The sequence below is a fragment of the Malaclemys terrapin genome, chromosome 7 (genome assembly GCF_027887155.1).
Source record: "Malaclemys terrapin pileata isolate rMalTer1 chromosome 7, rMalTer1.hap1, whole genome shotgun sequence".
In the NCBI taxonomy this organism is placed as follows: domain Eukaryota; kingdom Metazoa; phylum Chordata; order Testudines; family Emydidae; genus Malaclemys; species Malaclemys terrapin.
This window is the reverse complement of record NC_071511.1, coordinates 123802245-123827483: the sequence shown is the minus strand read 5'-3', so window position 1 is coordinate 123827483 and position 25239 is coordinate 123802245. Positions and strand designations below refer to the sequence as shown.

At 44.1% G+C, this 25239-nt stretch overlaps 1 protein-coding gene across 4 annotated transcripts in view; it reads left to right on the top strand.

Moving 5' to 3' along the window:
• CNNM2 (cyclin and CBS domain divalent metal cation transport mediator 2) overlaps window positions 1–25239 on the top strand; it is a 186383-nt gene that overhangs the window by 93665 nt on the left and 67479 nt on the right. The window contains exon 2 of one of the 4 annotated variants that reach the window (XM_054034138.1): window positions 7313–7378. The exons of the other annotated variants lie outside the window; for them this stretch is intronic. Within the exon in view, the coding sequence (XP_053890113.1) occupies window positions 7313–7347 (35 nt within the window). The 3' untranslated portion in view covers window positions 7348–7378. Of the gene's footprint in view, window positions 1–7312; window positions 7379–25239 lie in introns of those variants that run through there. 4 annotated transcript variants of the gene reach the window in all.

Below are 25239 nucleotides of genomic sequence, written 5' to 3'. Positions count from 1 at the left end.
ACCCAGGTCTACATGCTACTTCGGATTCCAGTCCAGGGACCCTCAACCCAGTAGTTCTGGGCTTTACTCTCTCAGCCCTTCCCTCGACTGCTTCCTACTTATCTGGCTTCCCCTGCTTTCTGGGTTTGCCAGTCCAAGCTCCCTCCTCCAAGGGAGTGACTGTAGACTACTTCCTTACAATGTCTTGCTGCTCACAGCTCCTGGGTTATATACAGGCTCCTCCTGTTCCTGTCCAGCTGAGCTCATTTCCAGTTAATGAACTGCTCCCTGTCTCCTTCCTGGGGTGTAGCCTGGGCAGTTAATTGGCCTGCCTAGCGACTTTAATCCCTCCAGGTCTTGTATTGGGGGTGGAGAATCACATATGGCTATCTCCAAATGGATGGTTCTATCAAATGGCAAAGTTTTGGTGGTTGCGATTTAACTTTGCTGTCTTAAGTCACTGTTTCTACGCTCATTTAGGATCCCTGAATATGTGACCTTAGCAAATGGGCAGACAGATGTTTCCATGGTATAGGTCTTGTTGCTTTGCATTGTAAAATGATTTGAGGTGCTTGCATACTGGGGAGATGTTGCAGAAAAATGCCTGGGTAGCTTCGATGGAATACAAGAGCTGCTCTTGCAAAACAACATTCTGCCAGGACATTAGAACAGCTCTAGCTAGGTTTTGGGGGAGAATTCTGCCTTCCGCACATACTCACCTTCCCTACCCTCACGTCTTAGGGAGTTTCTAGTTGAATATAGAATTTAAATTAATAAAAAATAAGTTGTATAAATCAAGGATGCAAAATAAATGTACTCTGTGTGGTACCTATAAAAATTTCCCCTTCTCCTGGAGAAATTGTACCCTCCTTGTAGGGACAGATTCCTTTCCCCCTCCCCACCTTTGTAGAGTGCACAGCTATGGAGCTATTTAATAAAAACTGCATTTCTGCTGACTAGTAAGCTTGTTACACAAATGATCCAGAATCAGGGAGCATGATGTGTATTTTCAAGAAGTTAATGTTCACTTCCTCTTAGTTTCTAAACATGACATGTTGTAAAATTGAGTTTGAGCCCATCCTGTTCATAAAGGGTAATACATCTGAGCTGTGAATAGTAAGCTCTGAGGATTAATAGATGAGTTTAATCCCACTACTCTCAATCCAATCACCTCTAATCTTATTACAGTGCTCAAATGATTAAAATGAATGGTGATTCCGTGGTGGATATAGCTTTCACTCGCCTTTTTTTCAGCTGCTCTTGGGCTCAGTTTTGCAAGATGCAGTATGCTCCTAAGGCGGGCATCCAGCACCTCATGCCTGTTGAAATCAGGGGTAGCTGAGGCTGTTCAGCACATTGCAGAATCAACCCTTTTGAAGACCGTGCTACAGGAGCTATGCAGAGGAGATACCATTTAGTCAACTAGAATAGTGCTCAGATTTAATCCTGGTTTTTCCAGAAGAAAATCCTGTTGCTTACAGATGCATGCCCCTGTGGGGTAATGTATTGAATATTTAATGTAGTTCTTCTAAGTATTCGTTTTACAAAGTAATCAGAGATTATTGGTTTGACAGCCCTCGGAGACTGACGTTCTCTATTTATCTAGAGAACAAATAGCGCAGAGGCAGTGCTAGCAACACAGCACGCATACCTCCTCACCTTGCCATCACTGAACCTCAGCACTGCCCCATCAGACTCATCTCCAAGCCAATTCAGTCCTTATGTCTTTACTGAGACAGCCCAAAAGGATGCCAAATATTTTGGTGGTACTTTCATCATGTGGACCATTGACCACTAGAAACTGGAGATCAACAAACTCATTTCACATAGGCCACCGAAGAGCAATTGGGTGGGAACTACTTTCAGTCACTTCTAACCTCACCTTCTTCTAAGGATTTACTTAAGTGACCATCAGAAAAATGCTAGTATTCTAAGGTTTAATGATCAACATCGTGTTCATAAGGGTGCCAATCTGTGCCCAGTGTATTGATATTAAATCTATTGTGAAGGCAGATATTGCATAAATGTTCTCTATGTGGGTGACTAAAGTGGCTAATTGCACTAACATTTGGAACATTAGGAAATAGTGTCTTTGACTCCTTTGGTGCACCCGCAGCAGTGTGCAATCAACCCAGCACATTGTACTGTTGGCGCAGGCATGGCTAGTGCTCATGTTCCTGTAGTTAAGGGTCATTAGTCAAGCATTTTCTCTGCAGTTTATATTTCAGATGTTTTGTTGGCTCTGTGTTGCTGACTAGCACACAAGGCAGCCTTTGTTATGCAGTTTGTGATGTATCAGACTCCCTTCAGCTAAACTATGATATTCTTCCACCCAAAAATAACGCCCTCTGCATCCCATATCCAAATTATTTCAGGGAGTGATCTCGTTATTGTGCACAATTTTAAGCAGTTTTGGGCTATATTGGTACTTGGATGGAAGACCTCAAAGTAAAAGCAAATGCTACAAAAAGAGGTTTCAGTGTAGTGGGAGGTGTCACTCTTTCCTCTAAGGCATTAATGAGCCAGTGCCCAAACATGATGTCAGTGGGTGCTTTGAACCTGGAGATGCCATATTTAGGATGAGGTCGTACTGAGATCCTGACCTCTGGTGGCTCTTAGAGGTCTGACATATTTCAGAAAAGCTTGTTCTTATTTCCTGCCCAAATTCTTATTTGGGTCATTCTAGTTTTCTAATGAGCGCTGTAATTTCAGCTGAACATGGAGTTCTTCACTTCTGAAGTGAAACTGTTTTGTAGCGTTCTTTTGGGCTATTAAAAAGCTAGAGGTGGCTCAATATTGGTGGTGGATGTAATGTTTTGTATACATAGTTTGTAAACTTTGTAAAGCACTTTGGATGCTCTTTGAGCTGAAAGCAGTTATATAAAGATAAGTCTAACACCTTTTCTCCAAGGTCAAAAGGTGTTTTACAGACACTAATGAATTAAGCCCCACAGTGACCTGTGAGGCAGGTCTGTATTACAGCATTTAACATATGGGGAAAGCCAAGATATGAAGAGGAAGTGACTTTTCCAGAGTCATGCTCAGTAGATGGCAGGTTTTCTGTCTCCCATCATCTGTCTTAATTACAAGGCCAGCCCCTCTCCATGTTTGTATATAGTCAGTTCAAGTGAAATCCAGCTGGAGTTGCTGTAATCCTGGGGGAGTTTTAACTGTGACCAGTACCCAACTGCTTCTCTCACCTCAAAAAAGCTCATGGAGATATCAGTTCTATCTTCACAGTAATCACTGTACTTCAGTCAGTCCACTCCCTGCTGGGAATGTAGCTGAGCTACTCTGCTCTACGGGACCATGATTCTTTCTCTGGTCACTGCTTCTTTGAGAGTAAGGAGAAGTCGGGCTGCGTCTCTTCCAACTCCACTTTCACAGGGACCATCGCTGCCATTCTGGAGGGACGTGGGCAGGCTGTGAGTTTGCCTTTCTCCCCACTTCCTTCTGGTCAGAAATTTAACGGGGAAAGGTAGAGGGAGATCAGGTAAGTGAGCATCTCCTCTCCATTCCCCCCAAGAAATTCCTTCTACTCTGAAGGTGATGGAAGTTGGGAGCCAAGTGCTGTCTCCCCTTTCCCCTGCCGAAGACCACTGCCTTCTCTGAAGCCTTGTCTATTCAAACATTTTGTTTGTGGCAAGCTGGTGTGTGACTCTGTCCTGCACTAGCCTAACTGTCCGTGTGGATCCTGCTGCCGCACATTAACGTTTCCCTTGTGTGCTTTGACCTTCTCCCATTTCAAAGCAAGAGTAGATCAACATTTACTAAAGAACTGTTTGTGCATGTCAGCAGGGTCCATGTGGGTAGCTAGAATGTGGCAGGTTAGCTCAGGGTAGAGTCACATCCCAGCTTGCTGCGAACTAAATGTTCCTCTAGCCCTGAGTGGGAGAACGATGAGTCAATGCATCCTTCCTCCCATCATCCTCTCCATAGGGTCTCAGCTTTTCTGGGAAATGGGCCATAAGTGGCTGTGGGACAGGCTGTGGATAGCCTTCCCAAGGATCTTTCCAGCACACACCGCCTCATGGACCTTAGTTTCTATTTTTTTTTTAAATGTGCTATATAAGTTCCCATCCCAGATGGACCTTGTCCACTAAAATACACCATAATCATATAAGCCACTTAGCATGCCCAGCATATAGACTGATGTACAGACACTACACTGGCACCTGCCTGGTTGTGTGGACTTGCAGAACACAGCCAGGGAATGTATTAAACTTGGTAGCCTTGCACATGTGTTATGTACCAGCATTTGAGGGGTTAAAGGTTCCTTTGGTGTTTAATAAAAATGAATGAATCGCATAAGAATCTGCTCCCCCTTGCTTTGATTATTTAAAATTGGACTAGGCAACACCCTGAAGAAAACACTGTCGGGAATGAACAATCCTTTACTGGCTGGGGTGAAGGAAGTGGACTAGATGCAGCTTATGATTTTTTGCCTTGCTCTCTCTCTGATAATAGGCTTGTGTGATCACTTGGCACTTCTGCCCTTGTACACAGAACAACTGAAATGACAAAAGAAACAGTGGAGAAACGAATCCTCCAGTTCAGTGGAGAGCCCACTCAGTTCGAACTCAACTCTCCTGATTCCAAAGTGAAGCGTACATAAAGCAGGAATATTTTGCCCTGAGCCCAGCATGGACTCCCCGAAGTGCTCTCCTTTCTAGGAGGTGGGGAAAAGGTGGCATTGGCCATGGGATTTGGAGCTGAAGTGGAACTCTCTGCCAAATGCTAATTGCTTTGCTCCTCTGGAATTGTGTTTGCAGCGAGCTTCGGCCTACAGGCGTCTCACCATTGTTTTCCAGAAGGCTGATGTAAAATTAACCCAGGGAGCGAGCATGAGGGGGGGCATGGCTGGGAGGAGGGGGAATTATGCAAAAACCTGGCAGGTTTTCCAAAGTTGAGGGATCAAACTAAGGAGCTTTAACAACACGTAGCAGTGTCAGGGTCACTGACCCCTGCAAAGGCACATGCCAAATCTGGGGCTGGCTCTTTGCCTGTGTATTGTCCTTGTGGATTTTTCTATATAAAGCACTTTTCCATTGAAGGATAATAGTGGTGAATTCAGAGGGGGTCTGTGCATGGAAGAGAAGCAAACATTGAGACTCTTGGACTGAACAACTGAAAAATACTTTGACCTGGGACTAACTGTTGCTAGGTATGGACGAGCCCACTGAGACTGAGAGGCTAATGACCATTTTAAGGACCAATATCTTGTATCCAGCTAAGGCTATATCTCTGGGAGGCTGGAAAACCAAGCTTTCCACTGCTAAATGTATTTATACAGTATTTCGATTCCTGCTAGTTTGGAAGAGATTGGAACTTTAATTCCCATAACCCTTATTACCATCTTTCTTGCTTTCCCCACTTGAACTCTGACCTGATTATAGAGGCTGATACCTTGAGAACCGTCAGAGCAAGAAACCAGTGTTTTATTCCCTCTGAAAGCAGCTTTGGAATCCAAGTTTTCAGATGACGTGTAAAGTAATAATCTCTAACTCTAGCAGTTCACGAGATAGCAGCTGCTAAAATCCTGTTTCAGTTGACATGTGGGGCATGGAGGAGCAAGGTGTTTTGCAGAATGACAGGATCTGAAGGTCTGATGTCTCGTCTCATCTTGCTTTCTGGGATCAGAAAAAGTTTGGTGACACCAGCAGACATGCTTTCAGGACCATTAAGCTTTTCAAATCACTTGTCCAAAACCAGTGATCAGAAATGAAAGAAATTGCTCCTCATAGGAGCCGTTAGCATCTTTCTTTTGATTCAGTTCTCTGAGATGCAATTTACATTAAAAAGTATTTCCTAATTTTGTGGTGCCCACATCCTGTGCTGCTTGGGTTTTCAGCTTTGTAGGGTAACACTTGGTGGTGGGGAGGATGTGCTTCTGGGGTCATGTGATTATGTGGGTGAATCTCACAGCTTTCATTTAAATAAAGAAGACGCTAATGTGGTGTAGTGGAGAAAAGCTTGACAGTATGACCCCTAGGGTTACCATATTTTGTGCCTCCAAATGGAGGACACTCCAGGGGCCCCAGCCCCGCCCCCTCCCCCCGCCCCAACTCCGCCCCCTCCCCAAAGTCTCCGCCCCCTCCCCTGCTTCCCGCGAACATTTGATTCGCGGGAAGCCTGAAGCAGGTAAGGGGGGGTGTGTGTGGGGGGAGGAGGCGCGGCCCAGGCTGGCCCCCCCGGCGGCTCCAGCCTGGGTCGGCTCGGGCCCTGGGGTGCCGGCCCCGGCCGACCACCCCCGGCCCGCCCAGCACTGCCGGCCCCCGGCGGCCCAGCGCACCCCCCCTATAGATACCTATAGGATGAGGGTGTGAATTCAGGGAGGTGCTTAGCACCTATAACTCCCATTCATTGGGGAGTGAGTGCTCAGCCCTGAGCGCATAGGAACTGCACTCTTATAATAAAAGAACTGTTTGCAGTGCAGTCAGTGGTCAATAATGTCTGAAGTAAATAGTTCCCCAGCTGCCAAGCAACTTGATAATTTTTTTCACTGCTGTTATTTGCTGTCTCCTGATTGAAAATTGCTGAAGCAGCCGCAGAAAGAAATTCCATTTAAAAAAGAAAAACAACTCTCCAGGCAGAAGACTGACCTCTAAAGCAATGCAGTGAGAGCAGGGAAACCCTGAGAGTTTGATACTTACTTCAATTTCAGTGGAGACAAACAGGTGAGTTTAGACCTTAAGTAGGTCCCTAGTCCTGCTCCCATTGATCCTGCTTACTCACATTTAGCAAAGGGCCTTCTGTTAGCAGTAGAGAATCCAGTATGGATTGCAAAAGAGCTTTGGATCCAAGTGTCAGGTTCCTGGAATTCCATTCCCTACTACTGAGGAACTGAATTCTCTTTGCTCAGGCCTGGGCCGCACACTGATTTTTGTATCAGTATAACTACTTCTGTTAGGGTTGTGATCTTTTTTTCTGAAATATTGTATCAGAACACCGCCTAGTTAGTGGGAGTACTCACATGCTTAAAGTTAAGCATATTCATAGGTGTTTGCAGAATTGAAGCCTTGCCTATAGTGGCTGATTTCTTTATAGGACAGAAAATTCCTCTTTCTACTAATCTACCTCCCCAAAACACATCACTCAGCTATGCTGCAAAGGCAACAAAACTAACAACTCTGTCCTCTTGACTATAATAGTTGACCAAAAAACCCCTTTGTGTTGAACAAAAAAATCTGCACCCTTAAAATTGTTAGGCCTAAATTGTATTTATCCCATTCATTTTTTTTTTATAGCTTATGTAAGCTATAATAAAATGGGGGGGAAGGGGAGTGGAGACAGCTTAAAATGTTTTTCTAAAAAAATCTTTAACATTCCACAGATGTACAAGAACGACAAATCCCTTCAATGGAATGAAAACGCCAAGCGACAAAATTGGATTTAAGTTAATTTAAAACAGGGTCCTGTAATTAAGAAATTCCTGCCAAGTTGCATGAACTTGTGTGTATATCCTGAAGATGTTACAACAATATCCGACAGACCTGCTGGGACAGTTTCATGTTCTTAACCTCCACTAAAACACTTGTTTTATTTTTTTTAAAGCTTAAAAGAATAAATCTGTTAATGATAAATGTCCTGGGCCATCATTACCCTGATCTTATTCTGTTAATGCACCCCCACCCTCCAGGGCGAGGGGGGTGGGCAGGGGAGAAGAGAGCAGCTCTGAAACGTCATCCCCTGTTGGTTGAGTTCCAGAACCAGGTAGTGGGGAAAGGGAAGACTTTTACTATTTGAAGGTACCACTTGCAGATTCCAGGAATCAGTGAATAAGCTGGTTGGGTCTCAGGAAGGTCTGTTAGCTTGTTACTTAATCTAGTTTCTTTCTTTTGAGACATTTGAAAGGGTGACATTGATAAGAGGAAAATCAGCAAAACCAAGAGAATGTGCTTCAGTGAATAAACTGTTTTCCTGTTTCCTGAGGTTACATTCAGAATTTCATTTTAACAAGGTTTAAAATCTCAGTCTTGATCTTGAGGAACGATTTCAAATGCTTTATTATAGTTTATGAACTGCTTGCATTTTCTATGGGGTTATGGAGGGGGGGGAAATCCAATATAAGGTTAGTTACAATTATTTCTACAAGCACCAAATGACCAAAAATGTTCCAATGTATGTCTTCTTCAGAGCCCTCTTTAAAAGATGCTAAAGCAGCCTGAGTTATTAGATTAAATTTGTGTGATTCTTTGCTATGAGTAGTTGGGAAGAAGATTTATTAAAAGTTGCAACGTGTTTTTATGAACAATTAATGTTTAATGGGAGCTGTTTTGAATATAAGCAGAAATGATGTTGACACTGTTACTGATGACATAAGATATAATTACAGCATAGAAGTTATGTGAACGTAATGGCAGAAGGTTTGCAACAGAACAAGGTATCTGGCATGATGCTTGCTGCGACACTAGAGGATTTAAGACGATGCAATTGTGACCCACCCTAACACTCTGTGGCTTGTTGTCTCCCTCTTGGGGCTAGACCACATAGTGTTTTGAGTCTGCTTCTGCCTTTGAGCTAATGGACCTTCTGCCATGTCTCAAGCACGAGGACTCATGCTTTAGACCCAGAGGTCCCTGGTTCTGTTCCAGCAGATACACATGGGGATTAGAACTGCTGAACTTCCACTGCTTAGGGGGATTATGTAGTATGGCTGGTTGTCACCCTCTAATGGCTAAATCATTTATAGAGGTTTTTGAGTTTGCTACAGCTTTTCAGCTAACTGGATTGGTCCTTTAGCTCAAGCAGCAGAGGCTTGTGGGTTTTTAGATCCAGAAATCTTGGGATCAGTCCCTACAGACGCACAAAGAGTAAAATTTCTGGGGCTCTCTGCAGCTCAGGACTAGCTTACTTGGCTAAGAGAGTGTGCAACCCACACTAACGTAGTGCTGGGGTTTGTCGTTCCTCTCTAGTAGCTATGTTGTGTGTAATAGTGACCTACTTGAGTCATCCCAGAACTCTGGATTTGAATTTAAAAGTATGAGTCTCAACTGTTTGAGCGAAAGGACTAAGGCTATTAGCTCAGACGCAACAGCAGACTCATAAAGCTTAAGCTTTATGCCCCAGTAGGGGGCAAGAAAGGCACACAGGCCCAGGCCACTGCATTCTCACTGTTAGTTTTAGCTGTGCTATCTAGATTAGCTAGATGGGCATCCTACATGAGCTGCAATCACACCTCCGACTGCAGCGTCAACGTGCCCAGAGAGAACAAACATGGCCTTCAGGTACATAATCAGGGGCATGTGGGGAGGTGATATTAACTGTATATGCGTTGGTGAGACCACTGCTAGATACAGCGGCCAGTTCTGGTGTCAACACTTCAAAGAGGATGTTGAAAAATTGGAAGGAGTTCAGAAAAGAGCCATAAAAATGATCTGAGGTCTGGAAAATGTGCATTTACGGGTACATCTACGCTGCTGCTAGGTGGCATGACGCTCAAGTTGGCATGCTAAAATAGCCGAGTTGTCACAGCCGAGCTTGTTCGTCACCAGAATACAACCCTATCCCAGACCCGGGTACATACTCGGGTGGCTAGGCTGACCCACTGCCTGTGCCACTGCAACCACCATTGCTGTTTTTTATACACTAGCAGGGCTTGTGTGTGTGCGTCTGCCTGTACTGGGAATTATACCTCCTAGCTCCATTGTTCATAATTCACGATTTAAGAAGCTCAGTCTATTTAGATTATCCAAGAGAATGTTTAGGCGACCTGGTCATAATCTGCAAGTACCTATATGGGGAAGAGATTTTTGAGAGTAGACAGATCTTTAATCTAGCATAGAAATATATAGAGATATGATGGTTGGAAGATGAAGTGGGACAAATTCAGACTATAAATAAAATGTAAATTTTTAATAGTGTCGGTAATTAATCATTGGAACAGTTTGCCTAGGGACATGACGAATTCTCCATCACTTGAATTTCAGTCTTTAATTCAAGATTAAATATCTTTTTGAAAGATACGCTATAGCTCAAACAGAAGTGAAGTCATGGTCTTGATGCAGTTTAGTGGGTGAAGGTCTTGGTCCTGTATTATACAGAAGGTCAGACTAGACTATCGTAATTGTCCTTTCTGGCCTTAAAATCTATGACTCAGTTCCCATTGGAGTGTTATCAGCAGCATCGTAGGGAATCTGATGGGGGCAAGGAACACCGGGAAATTCCCCCCTTAACTTGTTTTCTTGGGTTTAAGGATTTGGAGGATAGGACAGATCCTGATGCAGCCTGTGTCATAAATGGTGGTTCTCCTCCTCTCTTCCCTCCCCCTGCCCGATTTTGTTTGGAAGTGAACTTAGTGACTAATGGTATCGGTGTGTCCAGTCCTCGTTCCCCCCTTCTCTGCCAATTGAGTTTTTGAGATAAAATGTGAAGAAACATAATATAGTAATTGCATTGTTCCCATTTTTCACTGTGTTGCTGTTGATGCAGGAAGGGAAGCCTAAATCCAGCAAGACACAGTACAGCATAATTCCATATGTACATTGGGGATCATGATGCTAATTTATTACTTGCCTCTTAAATAACACTCTAATCTTCATTTTACAGATGGGGAGATGGTTAGAGGTAAAGTGATTTGCTCAAAGCTATGGAAGGAGTTGGGATTTGTACCCCAAAGTTCCTGATCCCCAGCCATGTAGCTCACTAAATCATGTATCTCTCATGTAACTTGTTATTATTTTAGCAGTTTTCCTGAATTTTACTGAGTTATTAGCTGCCGTATTCTGGGGCTGGTGAACTGAAAGGAGAAAGGAGGAGCTCATGCCCTCAGAAATCCAAATCTTGTTAATGCAAAGTCTTGTGGGAAAAGGTGTTCTTTGGGATGATTGTGTGCTTGTAAGAGGAGGTCAGGTTTCTCTTGTTGATTGGGCCCTTCTGGAAGTTGCAGAGTAAGTGTGGCTGACTTACTGTGGCATGGGCAACTTAACTCCGTAAGGTTAGAAGATGAGTCTGATCTCTGGACTGGGGTTTGCAACAGAGAAGACTCTGCAGGGAAGCCCTAGAAACAGCTAGGCTAAAGGAGTAAACTTAGGCTGAGGCTTATGTTGGTATTATTTGGCTATCAATTAAGTCAAATCCCAGTAAGGGGGAACTTGGACTAGATGCTGACTGTATGCCCTGTTCAGAGCAGGCTGGAAATTCCACCTGTTTACGTTCCTCAAGCTGGTCTGTGCAGTTGTGCAGTCTCAAGAAAAGCACTCTCTAGAGGTCTGCCCTGGACTGTCCGTTCCGAAAATGTTGTTGTCTTCCCATTGGTAGAACTGTATGCCAGTAGAACTTTGTTTTGTCCCAGCCACACATTTCTTGGTACAGGCTAGATGGATTCAGATCTAGGGTTGGAAGAGAGCTCCTCCAGTATGCAATATGGAGGGACCACCTAGAGTATATTAGTCAAAATTTTCAAGGCACTTTCCCAGAAGCTTTGCAACCCCAGAAAACATGTTGTCTAGCACCTCTTTGAATTGTGACATTCTTGCAAAGAGCCAACAGCGATTATCTCATCCTCTCCCATTTGGCCAGAGTAATAGATTGTGTGTGTGAGTGGGGAGGGGGGAAATCGGAAATAAGTCAATTGATACTTGCAGCAATGTGATCACTTTGGAATGTGGGAGTAGGGAAATGGCTTCATTACGGCAGAGGTGAGTTGCTTACCCAACTCAGCCTCCCAAAATAGGCACAAGCCTCATTAGGAGTATTTCCTTGCTTGTTTAGTCACTGATGATGGTTGTGGTTAAATATTTAGGAAGACGAGACTCATTTAGCATTTTCTCTTGGGGGGTTTGATTCAGGCATTACTAATTCGGATTCCAAAACATCTCCCAGCCAATGTTTAATTTAGCTGTATGGGAAAGGGGAGAGCTGATCTCTTTCCTTGGGGCTTGTCAAAAGCAGTTGTTAAAATAGAATGAAGCAGGAGGGGGAGCTCTCACCATGCCAGCCGAAGAGGGGGGCACGGTGAGAGAGCAAGGCTTTCAGCAACTGGGGAAAGAAGGGGTGCTTATCTCTCTGCTTCTTGCAAAGAGGAAGCTGCAGTCTTCTCTTCCCTGCCCCTCTCTCCACTCCCTAAGGCTCTGCTCAGAATGAGAACTGTAGGGACAACATTTCATCCGAGGTCAGACTCAAGGTCCATGTAGTCCTGTATCCTGTTTGACAGAGCCCAGAACCAGATGCTTCCAAGGAAGGTGTAAGAACCCTGCAGTAACAGGTGTAGGATAATCTGCTCCCCACATTAGGTCTTATTCTGATCTCTAATACAGGGTAGCTGAGTCCCTGAAGCATGAGGTTTTAAACCCTTTCCAAAATGTTTGTTAGCATTACCTATGACAACCCTTGATAGTCTCGTTACCCATATAAATGTCCAGTCTTTTAAAAAATCGTTGGCCTAAATGACTTCCACATTGCAGTGGGTTCCACAATCTGATTGTACATTGTTTGAGAAAGTACTTGGTTTTATTGGTTTGTATTTCACCCGTTCAGTTTCATTGAATGTCTCCTTGTTTTTGTGTTGTAAGGATGATGAGATTTGGTCACAGAGGTCACGGATTCTGTGACTTTCAGAGACTCTTGTGACATTTTCAGCTTCAGCCCCATATCTCAGGGTGGCGGGCTCTGGGGCCCCGAAGATGTCAACTGCTGGCCCCATAGCTCTGAGCCACCACGGGCAGCGGGGACCCCGCAGCTGTCAGCCACCGTGGGGGGGGGGGGAGGGGGCAAGAGCTCTGAGCCGCTGTGGGTGTTGGGGGCTCCAGAACTCTCAACCTCCCTCCCCCAGCTTTCCTTTTGGATGTGAAATATATTTATCTTCCTTCCACATATAGTAATACGTAGCAACTGTCCTCAGGGGAGTCCAAGTATTGTATGGACATTAAACTTCATGGTAGCCCAGTTTGGTTAATTAGGACTGAGACAGTGAGAGGCTGTGACTTTCCAAAGGCCATACAGCAAAAATCAGTGGAAGAGCTGGGAATAAAAGACAGATACTCTAAACTATGACCTACTAAAATAACTATCATATGAAATTGTATTTATTTTACAGAATAAAGTATTTCTTACGTTAACAAATGACCAAGGGGAAGGTATTTTGAACTTAGAAACATATTTCAGTTCATGATTTCATCTATCTATAGCCCAAATCAAATTGTGGGTGATAAAGCACCCTAGTTATGTCATCTTGTGATAGAAGAATCTCTTCAGTTTGTCCTCGAACTGAAGTGTTTCAGAGTAGCATCCGTGTTAGTCTGTATCTGCAAAAAGAACTAGGAGTACTTGTGGCACCTTAGAGACTAACAAATTTATTTGAGCATACGCTTTCGTGGGCTACAGCCCACTTCATCAGATGTCTATGCATCTGATGAAGTGGGCTGTAGCCCACGAAAGCGTATGCTTAAATAAATTTATTAGTCTCTAAGGTGCCACAAGTACTCCTGTTCAGAAAGCTGTGTTGTGCTATGTAACACCCGTTGTTGGCTAACAATCACGCAGATAAAGTGCTATGTGCTTATTAGAATGGCTACCTGTGGCTTTATTTTCTTCATCTGGAGTGTGAAATCTAGCAGGTTCTGAATCCTTGGTGTCTGCTCTTTCTTGCTTCCCAAGTAACCTGGATAGATAGCTTCTGATTGTTGAAAGCTACAGTGGCCGATGGTATTACTAATCAAAAATACAGGAAGATGTCAGTCTACTTCTGTAATACACGGGGCTATGATTTCTTCAGATCTCAGAAGCTAGGCAGGGCTAGTCCTGATCAAAGACAATCGTGATGCTGCAGGAAATGGTATTTCTTTGTCACCTGAATCTGTACAAGGTCAGTGTTTCAGCACGGTGTTAGGGAGCGCTGGAGCAATGGAGATGCCTTTTCTTGATTGGTTGGTAAAACTGAAGGTCAATTAGCCCAGGTCAATTTCTCACTGCATTGTGATCCTAAATTTGTTTACGCAGCTTCAATAGATTGCAGTATTCTTTTTCACTTCCAGGTCTTAAACTATTGCAGAGTGTCGATGTGTACTGCTAAACAGCTGCTGTGTTTCACCCAGAGGTGGATGTATTTCAGTGGTGGGCAAAGTGACACCATTATGTTAATCAAATGACACTATTATGTTATCCTAGTCCAAGATTTTCAAAAGTTCAAAGTGATATTTGGGTCCCTCAATTTTCAGTCGCCTAACTTGAGAGCCTTGAAATGAACCCAGTTTTCAGAGGGTGTTTGCTCAGCACTTCATGAAACTCAGGCTCCTTTAAGGTGTCTGAGGCTCAGCACCTGAAATCACTAGTTAATGAAAATCTGCTTTGGGAGTAAGTAGGAACTGTGGATGTGTGTCTAAGGGCAACATTTTGCCCTCAACTAATAAGAGTAGTGAATAAAAAGCAAAAAAGGATTCAGCAGTCATGGGATGCTGAGATGAAATGCTCATCTTACAAGCTGAGAGGCAGTGAAATTAAGAAGCAGTGTGTAAAATACACCATGGATTGAATTCACTGCTAATAAATATGAGCCTGTGTGAGCCAAGTACTTCTCCCTTTCACCCATGTCTTGGGAATTGCCGGATCAATGAATTACTCCTCTCACCAAGAGCAAAGGATAACTTCTACTACTATGTTTTCTACCCAATGTGTTTTTATTGGATGTGAAACAGCCACAGAAAAGGTAATGTAAATAACTGGCATCGTTTAGGAAAAATATCTGCAGATTTTATTGCATTCGTATAATGTCGGACATGTCAGCCCAACATATGTCACATGAGATGCCTGGTTTCTTGTGGGGTTCCCCTGTTGTCTCTCATAGGAATTGTCAGACTGGATCAGACCTGAGGTCTATCTTGTCTAGTATCCTGTCTCTGACAGTGGCCAGAATCACTTGCTTCAGAGAAGATGCCAGAATCCCGTGATAGGCTGATGTGGGATAATCTGTCCCCTCGATTAGGTCTCCTCCTAATCTCGAATAGAGAGGTTTTGATGTACAAGAGCATTGTGCCCCCCCAGCCACTGTCATTGTTCTGTGTCCCTATCCTCATATCCTTGGTGCTTTCATCATCCGAAAGTGGGAAACTCCATCATGTGGTATCAACTGGCTGTTAACGGCTGACTCAGGGTGTTAGGAACTCTTAGCTGCTCCAAGCTTGGCCTTTCCCGGCAGGAGTGCTGTAGATGATGGTACAGTGCCATCTGTAGGGGGCTAGTTAAAGAAGGACTAAAAGGCATAAACTGGAGTGTTCACTTGGATATATGGTATACAGTGAATTCTATTTCTCTACAACCATCCATTGCACTGTAACACTTGTATTTTTGTAGTAAAGAACGCTGCTTGTTTCCTAGAGCAGCTCTTTGGACCTAGAGTTCTGCCAGCAATTCCAGAGGCCTCTTGTATGTGAAAGATCACAACCAGCTTGAGAGAATTTTGAGAGGAGCAACAAAAATGATTGCGGAGCTGGAGGCATTGACTAATGAGGAAAGAGTAAAAGAGTTAAGTATTTATAGCCTGGCTGAACCAAAGACTAACTGGGGATTTGAGAGCAGTTTATAAGTTCTCAGACCCAGGCCTGTGCTGCAACATCCACACTGCTATATTAAGCGCGCTAACTCAAGTGAAGCAAGTGTGAGTCTGTCTAAGGCCCGGCTTGACAAAGCCCTGGCTGGGATGATTTAGCTGGGAATTGGTCCTGCTTTGAGCAGGGGGTTGGACTAGATGACCTCTTGAGGTCCCTTCCAACTCTGATATTCTATGATTCTATGATTCTATGTGGGCTGGGAGGTTCGCTGTCAGCTGCAGTGTAGACATACCTGGGAAGTTCTCTCTTCCAGACCTTAGCAGGCTCACAGGGTGAGAAATGTCAGGGGGTAGCCGTGTTAGTCTGTATCTACAAAAACAACAAAGAGTCTGGTGGCACCTTAAAGACTAACAGATTTATTTGGGCATAAGCTTTCATGAGTAAAAACCTCACTTCTTCGGATGCATACGAAGAAGTGAGGTTTTTACTCACGAAAGCTTATGCCCAAATAAATCTGTTAGTCTTTAAGGTGCCACCAGACTCTTTGTTGTTTTTTTAGGGTGAGAAATGCCTTTTGATTTCCCCATCCCCTTCATGCAGATCTCTAAGGTGTGTAGACGCATGGCCTCCTTTCTATGTGCTTTGAAACTGAATCTAGTAGTTCTGGTTTGTAGTGTCAGAATTAAAAAACTGCTTGTTCAATTAACTTTAAATTCCATAGAGAAATTCTGCCTCCATGCTGGATACAAAATACTAATTTTGAGGTTGATACGCCTTTTTTTGGGGGGGGGGGGGATTTTAAAGGTGGGGTCAAAAATCCAGCTTATAATGAAAACTCAATGGCAGCGTTAACTGTGCAGTGGCTGCTTTTGCTCCATAATTAAACTGCAAGGAGTGTCCGTTTCCAAAGGGGTCAGCAAGTGTGTTCTCTGACACAGGACTGGAGAGCAAGTTCCACGTGGTGCAATGTGCGTCCGTTCGGCTCCCAGCACATGATGTGCTGCAAAGGAAAGGTGCCCAGGCGCAAACCCTGTGCACTTGATGGAGCACTCCAGATGAAAGGTCAATGGCCTCCTCCTAGAGTTTGCTCATGTAGTCTGCGGCGTGTGACTGCTGAAAGCAGAATAGCACTGGAGGCCTGAAGTCGTGCTGCCAAAGGAGACCGAGAAAATAGGTAGAACCTGACGCAAGCAGTGCAGGCCTAAATGGCCGTGAATGGAACAACTTAGCAGCAACATTTTCCATCCGCAGTTCTGTGTTGGGACAATTAGCCCAAATGAACTCAAACGGCTGGAAAATTGCAAGAGCAGTGGAAAATAAAAAGGTCATTGTGCATTGCAGGGGTTAACAGCTAGATTGGTCTTTAATTCAGACTGAGCTGCAGGTTTTCAGAGGGGAAACGGCAGTGATTCATTAGGTCTGATACCTTCTGAAATTACTTGTAAGATGTTAAAAGTTTGATGCTTCTTTGTAGTCGAATGTAGCAATTGGAATCTCTTATGTTCCACTACAGTTTCCCTTAAGTTCCCTAGTTTAACAGAGCTTGTAGGGGAGAGTTCAAATGACCCCCCATCATGATTTCTCCATCTCTGCCAAAAGCAACTTGCAATCCGGCTTCCCACTCTTCCTTTCCTGTTCACAGCAAAGTTGCCTTTGGACTTCTAGAGTAGTAAAAAAAGGCTGAGTGGTTTTGTGCCTTCACGCTAAGCAGAGATCTCTCATCACATTTCTACTCAGTATGGCTCTTTTTTAAATGGTGAAATTGCAGCTTTACAATGAAAACGTCAGCTGGGCTAGAGCTCCAAGATCCAATACTTTCTGCTGCTAGCCTAAAAAAAGATCTTTCTTTTGTAGGAGATGGTGAGATAATCAGAGTCTATTTGATTCCCTCTAGCTGCAGGTTCTACACTGGCAGTACAACAGTGATGAGCATAATATAAAAACCTATGTAGTATACAGTAGACTAGTGCATTTCCTGCAGAAGAGGCCAGGAATACGGGTGTCAGTTGATGTTGTTTTTCTTTGAGGGAGAGAAGAGGATTTGAGCAAAGATGGTTTCAGTAACTAGCGTAATTAAACTTGAGCCTTTCAGTGGAACAGTAGCCCGGTTCTCTGATGGGAAAGCTGCTGATGGGAAGCTAAAAGGGAATCAGAAGCTTTGGGGGGGGGGGGGGGAGGGATCACACACACGCTCTCACACAAAGCCCTGTGAACTAATTCTCTTGGAGGGAATGTGTGTTTGGCTGATCCGTAGCACTGAGCTTCTGTTGGCATTCTGGAGGTCGAGGTTCCCTGCACTCTCAATTGAATATTGAGATGCAGTAGTTTTGGAGGAGAGGGGTGAATTACAACAGTTGATATTTGTGATCACTTAAGCTCCCTATCTTTGTTGTGTCCTCCATGCCCTTCATTCTAGAGGTGGCCATTTATAAAATCAAGCTTTGAAGGAGGGTGCATTCTTAGATCGTGGGCCTGCCTCTGGTTACCATAGCTGTTGCCAACAGAGAAGTACTGTAGTTAACCGCGAGCTTTCAAACAAGGTGGTCTCTTACCCTCCAACCAGGCTAACATTGGCATTTCTCCAGTTTCAACGTGCAACTCCCTTCTGGCTTCCCTTTCCTCTCTTGGGGAGTTTCTGCCCTTTGTAGTGAATCCATCTCCTGGTGAATCAAGCTTTGAACACTGGCAATAACTGCTGTCATTCCAGTTCTCAAGCACTGACTGTCACCTCCTATTACCTAAGGATGAAGAGGGTCATTAAATATCTGTGGTCTACTCTGTTCTTGGATTCTCTGCTGAGACTGTCAGCAAGGGGGTCAATTAATATAATTTAGGGAAGCCACATCTTGCTTCATTCCTGGAGTTAGGGAGTCATTCTACATGTGCATTGATAGAGTTTTTGTTAATACATTGCTGTAATGCTTTACATCCTGGGGCATCCCAAACTGCTTTAAAAACATATACAGCACCACTGAAATACAGCAACTTCTGGGGTGGACGTCACACTCCCCCCAAAATAGATTTACTTGACAGAGCTACCTGTAAAGGAAATATCAACTGATCACAAAGCTGCTGATGATGATGTAGAAGGAAAACTAGATCCTGGAGTCTATCTCCTGCTTTACCAGTCCCTGGCCTCAGAAATGGCAGTTCCCCTTAGCTTTTTCAGCTGTTGATTTTGGTGGCATTACCACCAATGAGGCTTGATTTCCCCTTTTTAATGTACCTTTTAATGTATTCAGTCCTTTTTAGGAACACGAGCCACAGTAAATACATCCCATGTGATTGAATAAGCACAAAGCTTCTTAAATTGTGATATGGCTTCTCTCTGCTGTATTCTGTACTTGACTAAGGCAACGACTGTTAGTGAGATCATTTGGAAATATGACCTGAGGCTGAGCTCTCATAGGCCAGATTCTAGCTCAGAGCGTATTCTAACAGCCAAACTGTACGTCAACAGGCTATTCTGCTGTGGTGTGAGTGGTACCACAAGGATAGCATTTTGAGTTTCAAATCCACTTTACACTGGGCTTGACTCAGACTTCTAGAATGGTTATATTTAATTTTAAAGGTCTTGCTCTAAATCACTGGTCCTGGCTAGTGAAGATGCCTTAAACTAGGGAGGCATAAACATTACCAAGCTGACAGCCACTTTTGCAACTTGCCAAGAGAAGAAGGGCTGTATCTAAACTGCATAAAACGGAGCAGATTGCAGCGCCTTCATGTTTCAGTAAGCAGCTGTAATCTGTAAGGACTCCATTTCCCAACACGTTTGAACGCTTTTTATCTAAGCTAGATCATAAGCGCCTGTGGAAAAAAGTGTCAAGCATGTGGACATTGAATAAATGTGTCTTAGAGTTCACAGTGCCAACTACAGGGGTGGAGGAAGTACTGTGCCGGATTCAGTAATATATTCATCCCTGTAGCCAGAATTCCTGAGGGTAGCTAGCTGGTCTCTGCTCATCCTCCAAACTATGGGTGATCAGAGAAATTTGAAGAGTGAGAAGAAGATAGGCCTGTTTAACTGGGCATGTTTGCAGTATAATTTTCTTGGGAGGGAAGGAGGAGGGTTGACTCAGAAATAGCATCTAATTTTGGTATATTTAATGGAAAACCATCAGCTTGAAATTTAGTCAGTTCAAGAAAAATGAGTTTAAAGCAAGCACAAGTGTATAACTACCCCTGGGTCTCCCTACTAGTTCCTAATGGTTTTACTATGAGATTCCTTCTTTTGTTTTTTGCTTCCATGTTGCTGAGTGAAAAAACCCATATAACCAGGGAAACAATGAGGCTGACCATAAACAAAGTGGTGTCAAATGCACAAAGTAAGAATAAAAAATTATTTTCCCTTTACTGGCTACAATAATCTTGGGCATGTCTTGTAATAACAGTAGGAGAGAAAAAAATTAATGTAAAGTTTTTTATTTAATGTGATGTGGTTCCCTTTAATAGTTTCAGCAGCGTGTTAGACTTTTTTCTACGTGATCTGAAAAATAAAAAAATAACCCATGAAACTTCCTGGGTTTTCAACACTTCTAAAGTACGTTGTGTGTTGGGCTTGACAGTGTCCCCAGAAGGCATCATCTGCTAATGAATGTAACTTAGAATCAACCTAATAATGGTTCTGCTTGGAGAACAGTTAACCGTCATACTGTACTTGCTTCAAAGATCAGCTTTGTAATCAAATTTGTCCCTGCATATTTGAGAATTTGCACTAGAGTTACAGTGACTTTACAGGATTAACAAGAACAGGTGAAAAATGTTAGCAGCGGGATCCCATTAGTTCACTTTTTTTATTTCTGTTCTAAACTTATATTTTTATGTTTGTTTGTTTTTCTTCAGTACCAAAGCAGTGGTGAAGGGCCGTTCCATCACCTAGAGTGAACAATATTGCCCTAGCTGATAGGTTTGGTACATTTGCACGCAAGAAAAATGCTGTGCACCCAGTATGGTCAAAAGCCTATTTACAGCAACATGCCTAGATCATATGACTTGAGCTAGCTCTCCATATTTCAAAACTTCTTCCGCTGTTGGGAGGTAGGAAGGAGGAAAATAGGAAAATGTATTTAAAGAAGCACCTTTCGCATACGCCTCGGCGAACTGTTCCATTAAAGGGGTGTTCTGCGGAGGAGTTTTAAAAACTGGGTTGTGCCTTTTTGGGGGCTGCTCTTATGATGAAACAAGAAGCATGGTCCAGTTCCTCTCGTTCCACAATCTGGGCCCCAGTGGATTTCCCTCTGTTGTTCAGATTGCTAAACAAAGTGATTGAGGGCGCAGTCCTGTACCTCTTGTTTGTTCATCTTGTGCTTAATGGAGCAGTAACCAGGTAGGCAGAAAATGTCCCATATGTGGCTGAGCCCAAATTTCTTCACTGGCAAACTCCTGGTGCCATAACCATAATGCCCCCTCCTGCACGCTTTCAAGGCTGACTGGTACAGGTCCAGGCTCAGACTTTCTTCAGGGAAGGTGGAAGGACCTTGTGGAACAATGTCCATGGCTGTGACAGCAGATTGGGAGTCTGGGTGCCCTTCATCTTGGGCTGGTGAGTTCCCCCCATACTCTGCTCAGCTCTCCACTGAGCAGCCAAAATTAAGAGCTCAGGCCCTCACTACTTCCCTCTTAGGACAAAGGTAGCATCCCCCATGCCCCCGAACTTCATGGCAGACACATTCTCCTCTTCATTCCCCTCCACGACGAGCTGTTTCAAAGAGTCACCCATTTACATTTCTCCTAGGTGGCTCTTCTGCTCTCCAGCCATGACAGAGCAGGGCTCAGAAGATCCTTCTATGCTGAGCCTTTAGAACACTGAGTGCTGTGTTTGGTGCTTGTTTCCCATTCCCCCTCCAAATCAGGGCTGTTCATTGGAGATTTTCATGTGCTGAGGCTGGGGGCACCAGCTGTGTCCTACCTTCCCCCATCAGGAGCAGCAGGGAACATTCCTCTCAGGCTCCTGTTCTAAAGTATGGACCTTCAGTTGCCAAAGGAGTTTTTTCAGGCAGTAAGGAATGTTTCCTGGAAGGGATTTACCTTCTAGTGGATTAGGCTAGCCAAGAGTCAAGGGCCCTGACAGCTCTTCAAGAATCTGACTGCCCAATGAATACTGCTTAGAAAGTTAAAGTAGCTAGTTCTCATTCACCTTGCCAACCAGTCTGTGTAACACTGCCAACGACTCTCTTAAAGTACTGGCAGGCAACATCACAACTTGCCGTTTCCTCAGGGTGAGAAAGTGGACAGGTGACTTTGGATCAAAGCTCCATCGTACGGCCCTCTGCTTTCACGGGGCTTACATATTTGGAGTGGGAGGTAGCTTGGTCTAGACCTTGCAGGATGTTGTTGATTTTTAAGATGTTCCAAATCCAATTAACTCTGACCATTGGGGTGTTCAAATCCAGAGCCAGATTTTGAGGTTTCAGTCAGTCTCCATCTAAAATCCTTGATTGCAGTTCTCGTTCGTAAAAAGATGTTGAGGACCATTGCCTTCTGGAGTTCATTAATTTTCTTCCTCTCTTCCCCTCCGCCCCTCCAACTTCTCCCTCACTTCACTGAAATGAATGTAGACGGTGATGTTTTAGCACAGCAGACCTGCCTGTTAACCAGTGCAGTGTGAACAGCCTGAAATCTATATTTTACTGTTGGTCATGTAGTGTCTTATGTTCTACACTCCATGCGTGGGTATGACTGATGTATGAAGCTAGCTCTGTGACCAAACCAAAAGGGCCCAGCATTTATTCCCCCCACTCTGGCTCTTCCTCTCCCACGTCTATGAATTTTTTGGCATTCTTGGGACCTTTCATTGTTGTATAATTAGCCACAGCACCATCTATGGGTGAGGCTCAAGGCTGCATGCCTTCTTGCAGCTCTTCTCAAAGTAGGGTGACTAGCCAATCCACCCTTGTTTTCCCATGGCAGCTAGAATGCCTGCGGAGTTCTATTTCAGTCCCTCAGCAGTGTGTTCAATTGACATTCAGAAGACTTGGCCCTCCACCCCAAGTGCTAACTCGATGATTAGTCTCTGGATTAAAGCGGAGGCTCTGGGATCACAGCATTAGTCCACTCAGACATGTGCTTAGCAGCAGGAGCACGTTTCCTTTGAAAATCTCCTATTTGGATTGGACGTGGTTTCTGATGGGACCAAATGGTCATTCTCAGACACTGTGGTCAGCCTCCGTATCAGCCCCATGAAGACGGTAAGTCTAAAGGAAATGACAGAAATAGATATATTTGTTTCCAAAACACAACCCTTTGGTCCAGAGAAAAGATACCTGCCGCTTGGGAAAGAGGAAAATGCTCCCCTCTCTCCTATCTCTCTGAGCTCAAGGTCACTCATCCTTTGTCTTTGACATGTTTCATTCACATCGCTTATCATTTACTAGAAAAACATTCCAGCAGGCATACGATATTAGACCACCAGAAAAATGAAGAGGAGATGGATGCACTGCTGCTTCTCTATTTATAGGAAGAGAGAGATGAACCAAAACAGAGACGGGAAAATTCAAGTCTTTAAATACTTTGGGAGGGATGGAAAAAGGGCTGCTTTCATTGTCCACAGGCTTCAGGAGACTTTCTCACGAGCAGCTTGGCGGGACCCACTGGGCAAGTCAGTACGAGTTGGAGAGATTCCTGTACATAAAAGGCCCTCTCTTGTTTCAGGGGTAACTGATCAGTTAATGAAGAGGAGAGAGAGAGGCAAATTGTTGATAGTATGGGGAGCACCACAACTCTCCTGGGCTGCATGAACTCTCACAGGCTGTCCTATCCTCAGTTTTATCTCTCAAACATCATAGCTTCCTTTTACCTGGAAGATTCTTGCCTTGTCCCATGGGTACTTGCTTCCCACGCTCACTTTCTAGTAAGTAATATGCTTCTTGGGGCAAGTATCCTGCTGACATCTGTAACCCAGAGCTTGTGAAAATCCTATCTGTCGTCTCACCACTTCACTCCACCCCGATGTGCCTCTGCCATTAACTAGTGTTTTCTGTCCAGTTATTATTCTTAAAATCCTTAAACATTAAGTGCACATTCCCCTTGAAAACATGAAGCTGCTTTGAGGTGATATTTTTCTTTCAGTTCAGTGCAATTACTTTGTCGAGTTACCTTCTTGCCACCTGCACCTTCCTTTAGTACCTTTAGACATTTTAGTAACAGTACCGTATAGTATTTGACCTTATGTGTCACTACCTTTTTTTTCTAGCTCTAGCTCGTTCTTTGTCTGACCCTACCTTGTGGAAAGTGGAAAGAATCCACTTCCCCTCCTTTATGACAAAGGTACTGTGTGATAGTAAAGACTAATGGATGGGGAAATCCCATTGTTAAAAGTATGAGTTTTATTTATGTTGTGTTCTTGCTCTCATAGTTTCAGAGATTGGATCAGACCTATGGGGGAAGGAACTGTGTTTATTTTTGCTTTTTGCACATATGCTTCATATGTTGCTGGAAGATGGTTAAAGGAGCAAGAGATGGGTGGGGAAAGTGATGTTTCTTTGGTATGAGTTCAGTGCTGAATAAAGGTACCAGATTGATAGTCGTGGAGACTGAAGCACTTACCCACATAACAGGTACTGAATGGGCTGAACTGAGGAAGCTTCGATTCTCCCCCCCACCTTCTCTTTCCCCTGTCCCCTCCCCCCACCACACACAATCAAGGGATAAGAGGGACATTGAGTCTCCATGGTTCATTTAATATTTGAACCCTGAAACTTCTATCAAAAGGCTCGATTAGGGCTCGTTATGATAGAAGTTCATGTAATGTCTGTTTTACCTTTTAGGAAGTGAACTGCAAACGGCAGCCGACTTTTACTGAAGCCCACCCAATAGCTATCACAGGGGTCGGCAACGTTTGGCACGCGGCTCCCCAGGGTAGGCACCCTAGCGGGCCGGGCCAGTTTATTTACTTGCTGATGCGGCAGGTTCGCCGTCCCGGGCCAATGGGGGCGGCGGGAAGCGGCGCGGGCGAGGGATGTGCTTCCCGCCGCCCCCATTGGCCCGGGACGGCGAACCGCGGCCAGTGGGGGCCGCAATCGGCCGAACCTGCCGCGTCAGCAGGTAAATAAACTGGCCCGGCCCGCTAGGGTGCTTACCCTGGGGAGCCGCGTGCCAAATGTTGCCGACCCCTGAGCTATCAGATGGTCTCACTCTGTTCATCTGACCCAAAAATTGTTACCAAGTTTGATGGGGTTATTTTTAAGGAGTAAAGGCACTGTGCTGCTCCTTTCTTATCATTGAACCACCCACTCCCACAGTTGCACAAACAGTCAGTTTCAGCTGCCCTCTTTTCCCGCAAGCGCTTTCACACTGTCCCGTATGCACGGACCACATTCCCTAGTCCAGTCTGTAAAGCCACTAGACTCTTCCTTCAAATCTTTCCTACAAGATCCACTTCTACTGGGATGCCTACAGGAAATTGCCATTTGATAGTGGCTAGCTGAGAGGGCCAGGGAAATTTGCTGACATTTACTTATAGATATTAAAAAAAAAAAAAGTGTGAAGGATGCAAACCATCAGGTTAAACACATTGGTAGCCTACGGAAATGTTGCCCTCCCTCTAGCGATCTCCGTCTAGGTAATAGTGACTATATTAGAATTAAATGTAACATCCTTGTAGTGGGGAAAATACTAAGGAAACCCACCATTGTAGTATTTAACTTCAAAAAGAGGAACTGCGCAAAAATGAGGAGGCTAATTAAATGGACATTAAAAGGAACAGTCACAAAAGTGAAATGCTGACATGCTGCATGGAAACTTTTTAAAAACACCGTAATAGAGACTCAAACTATGT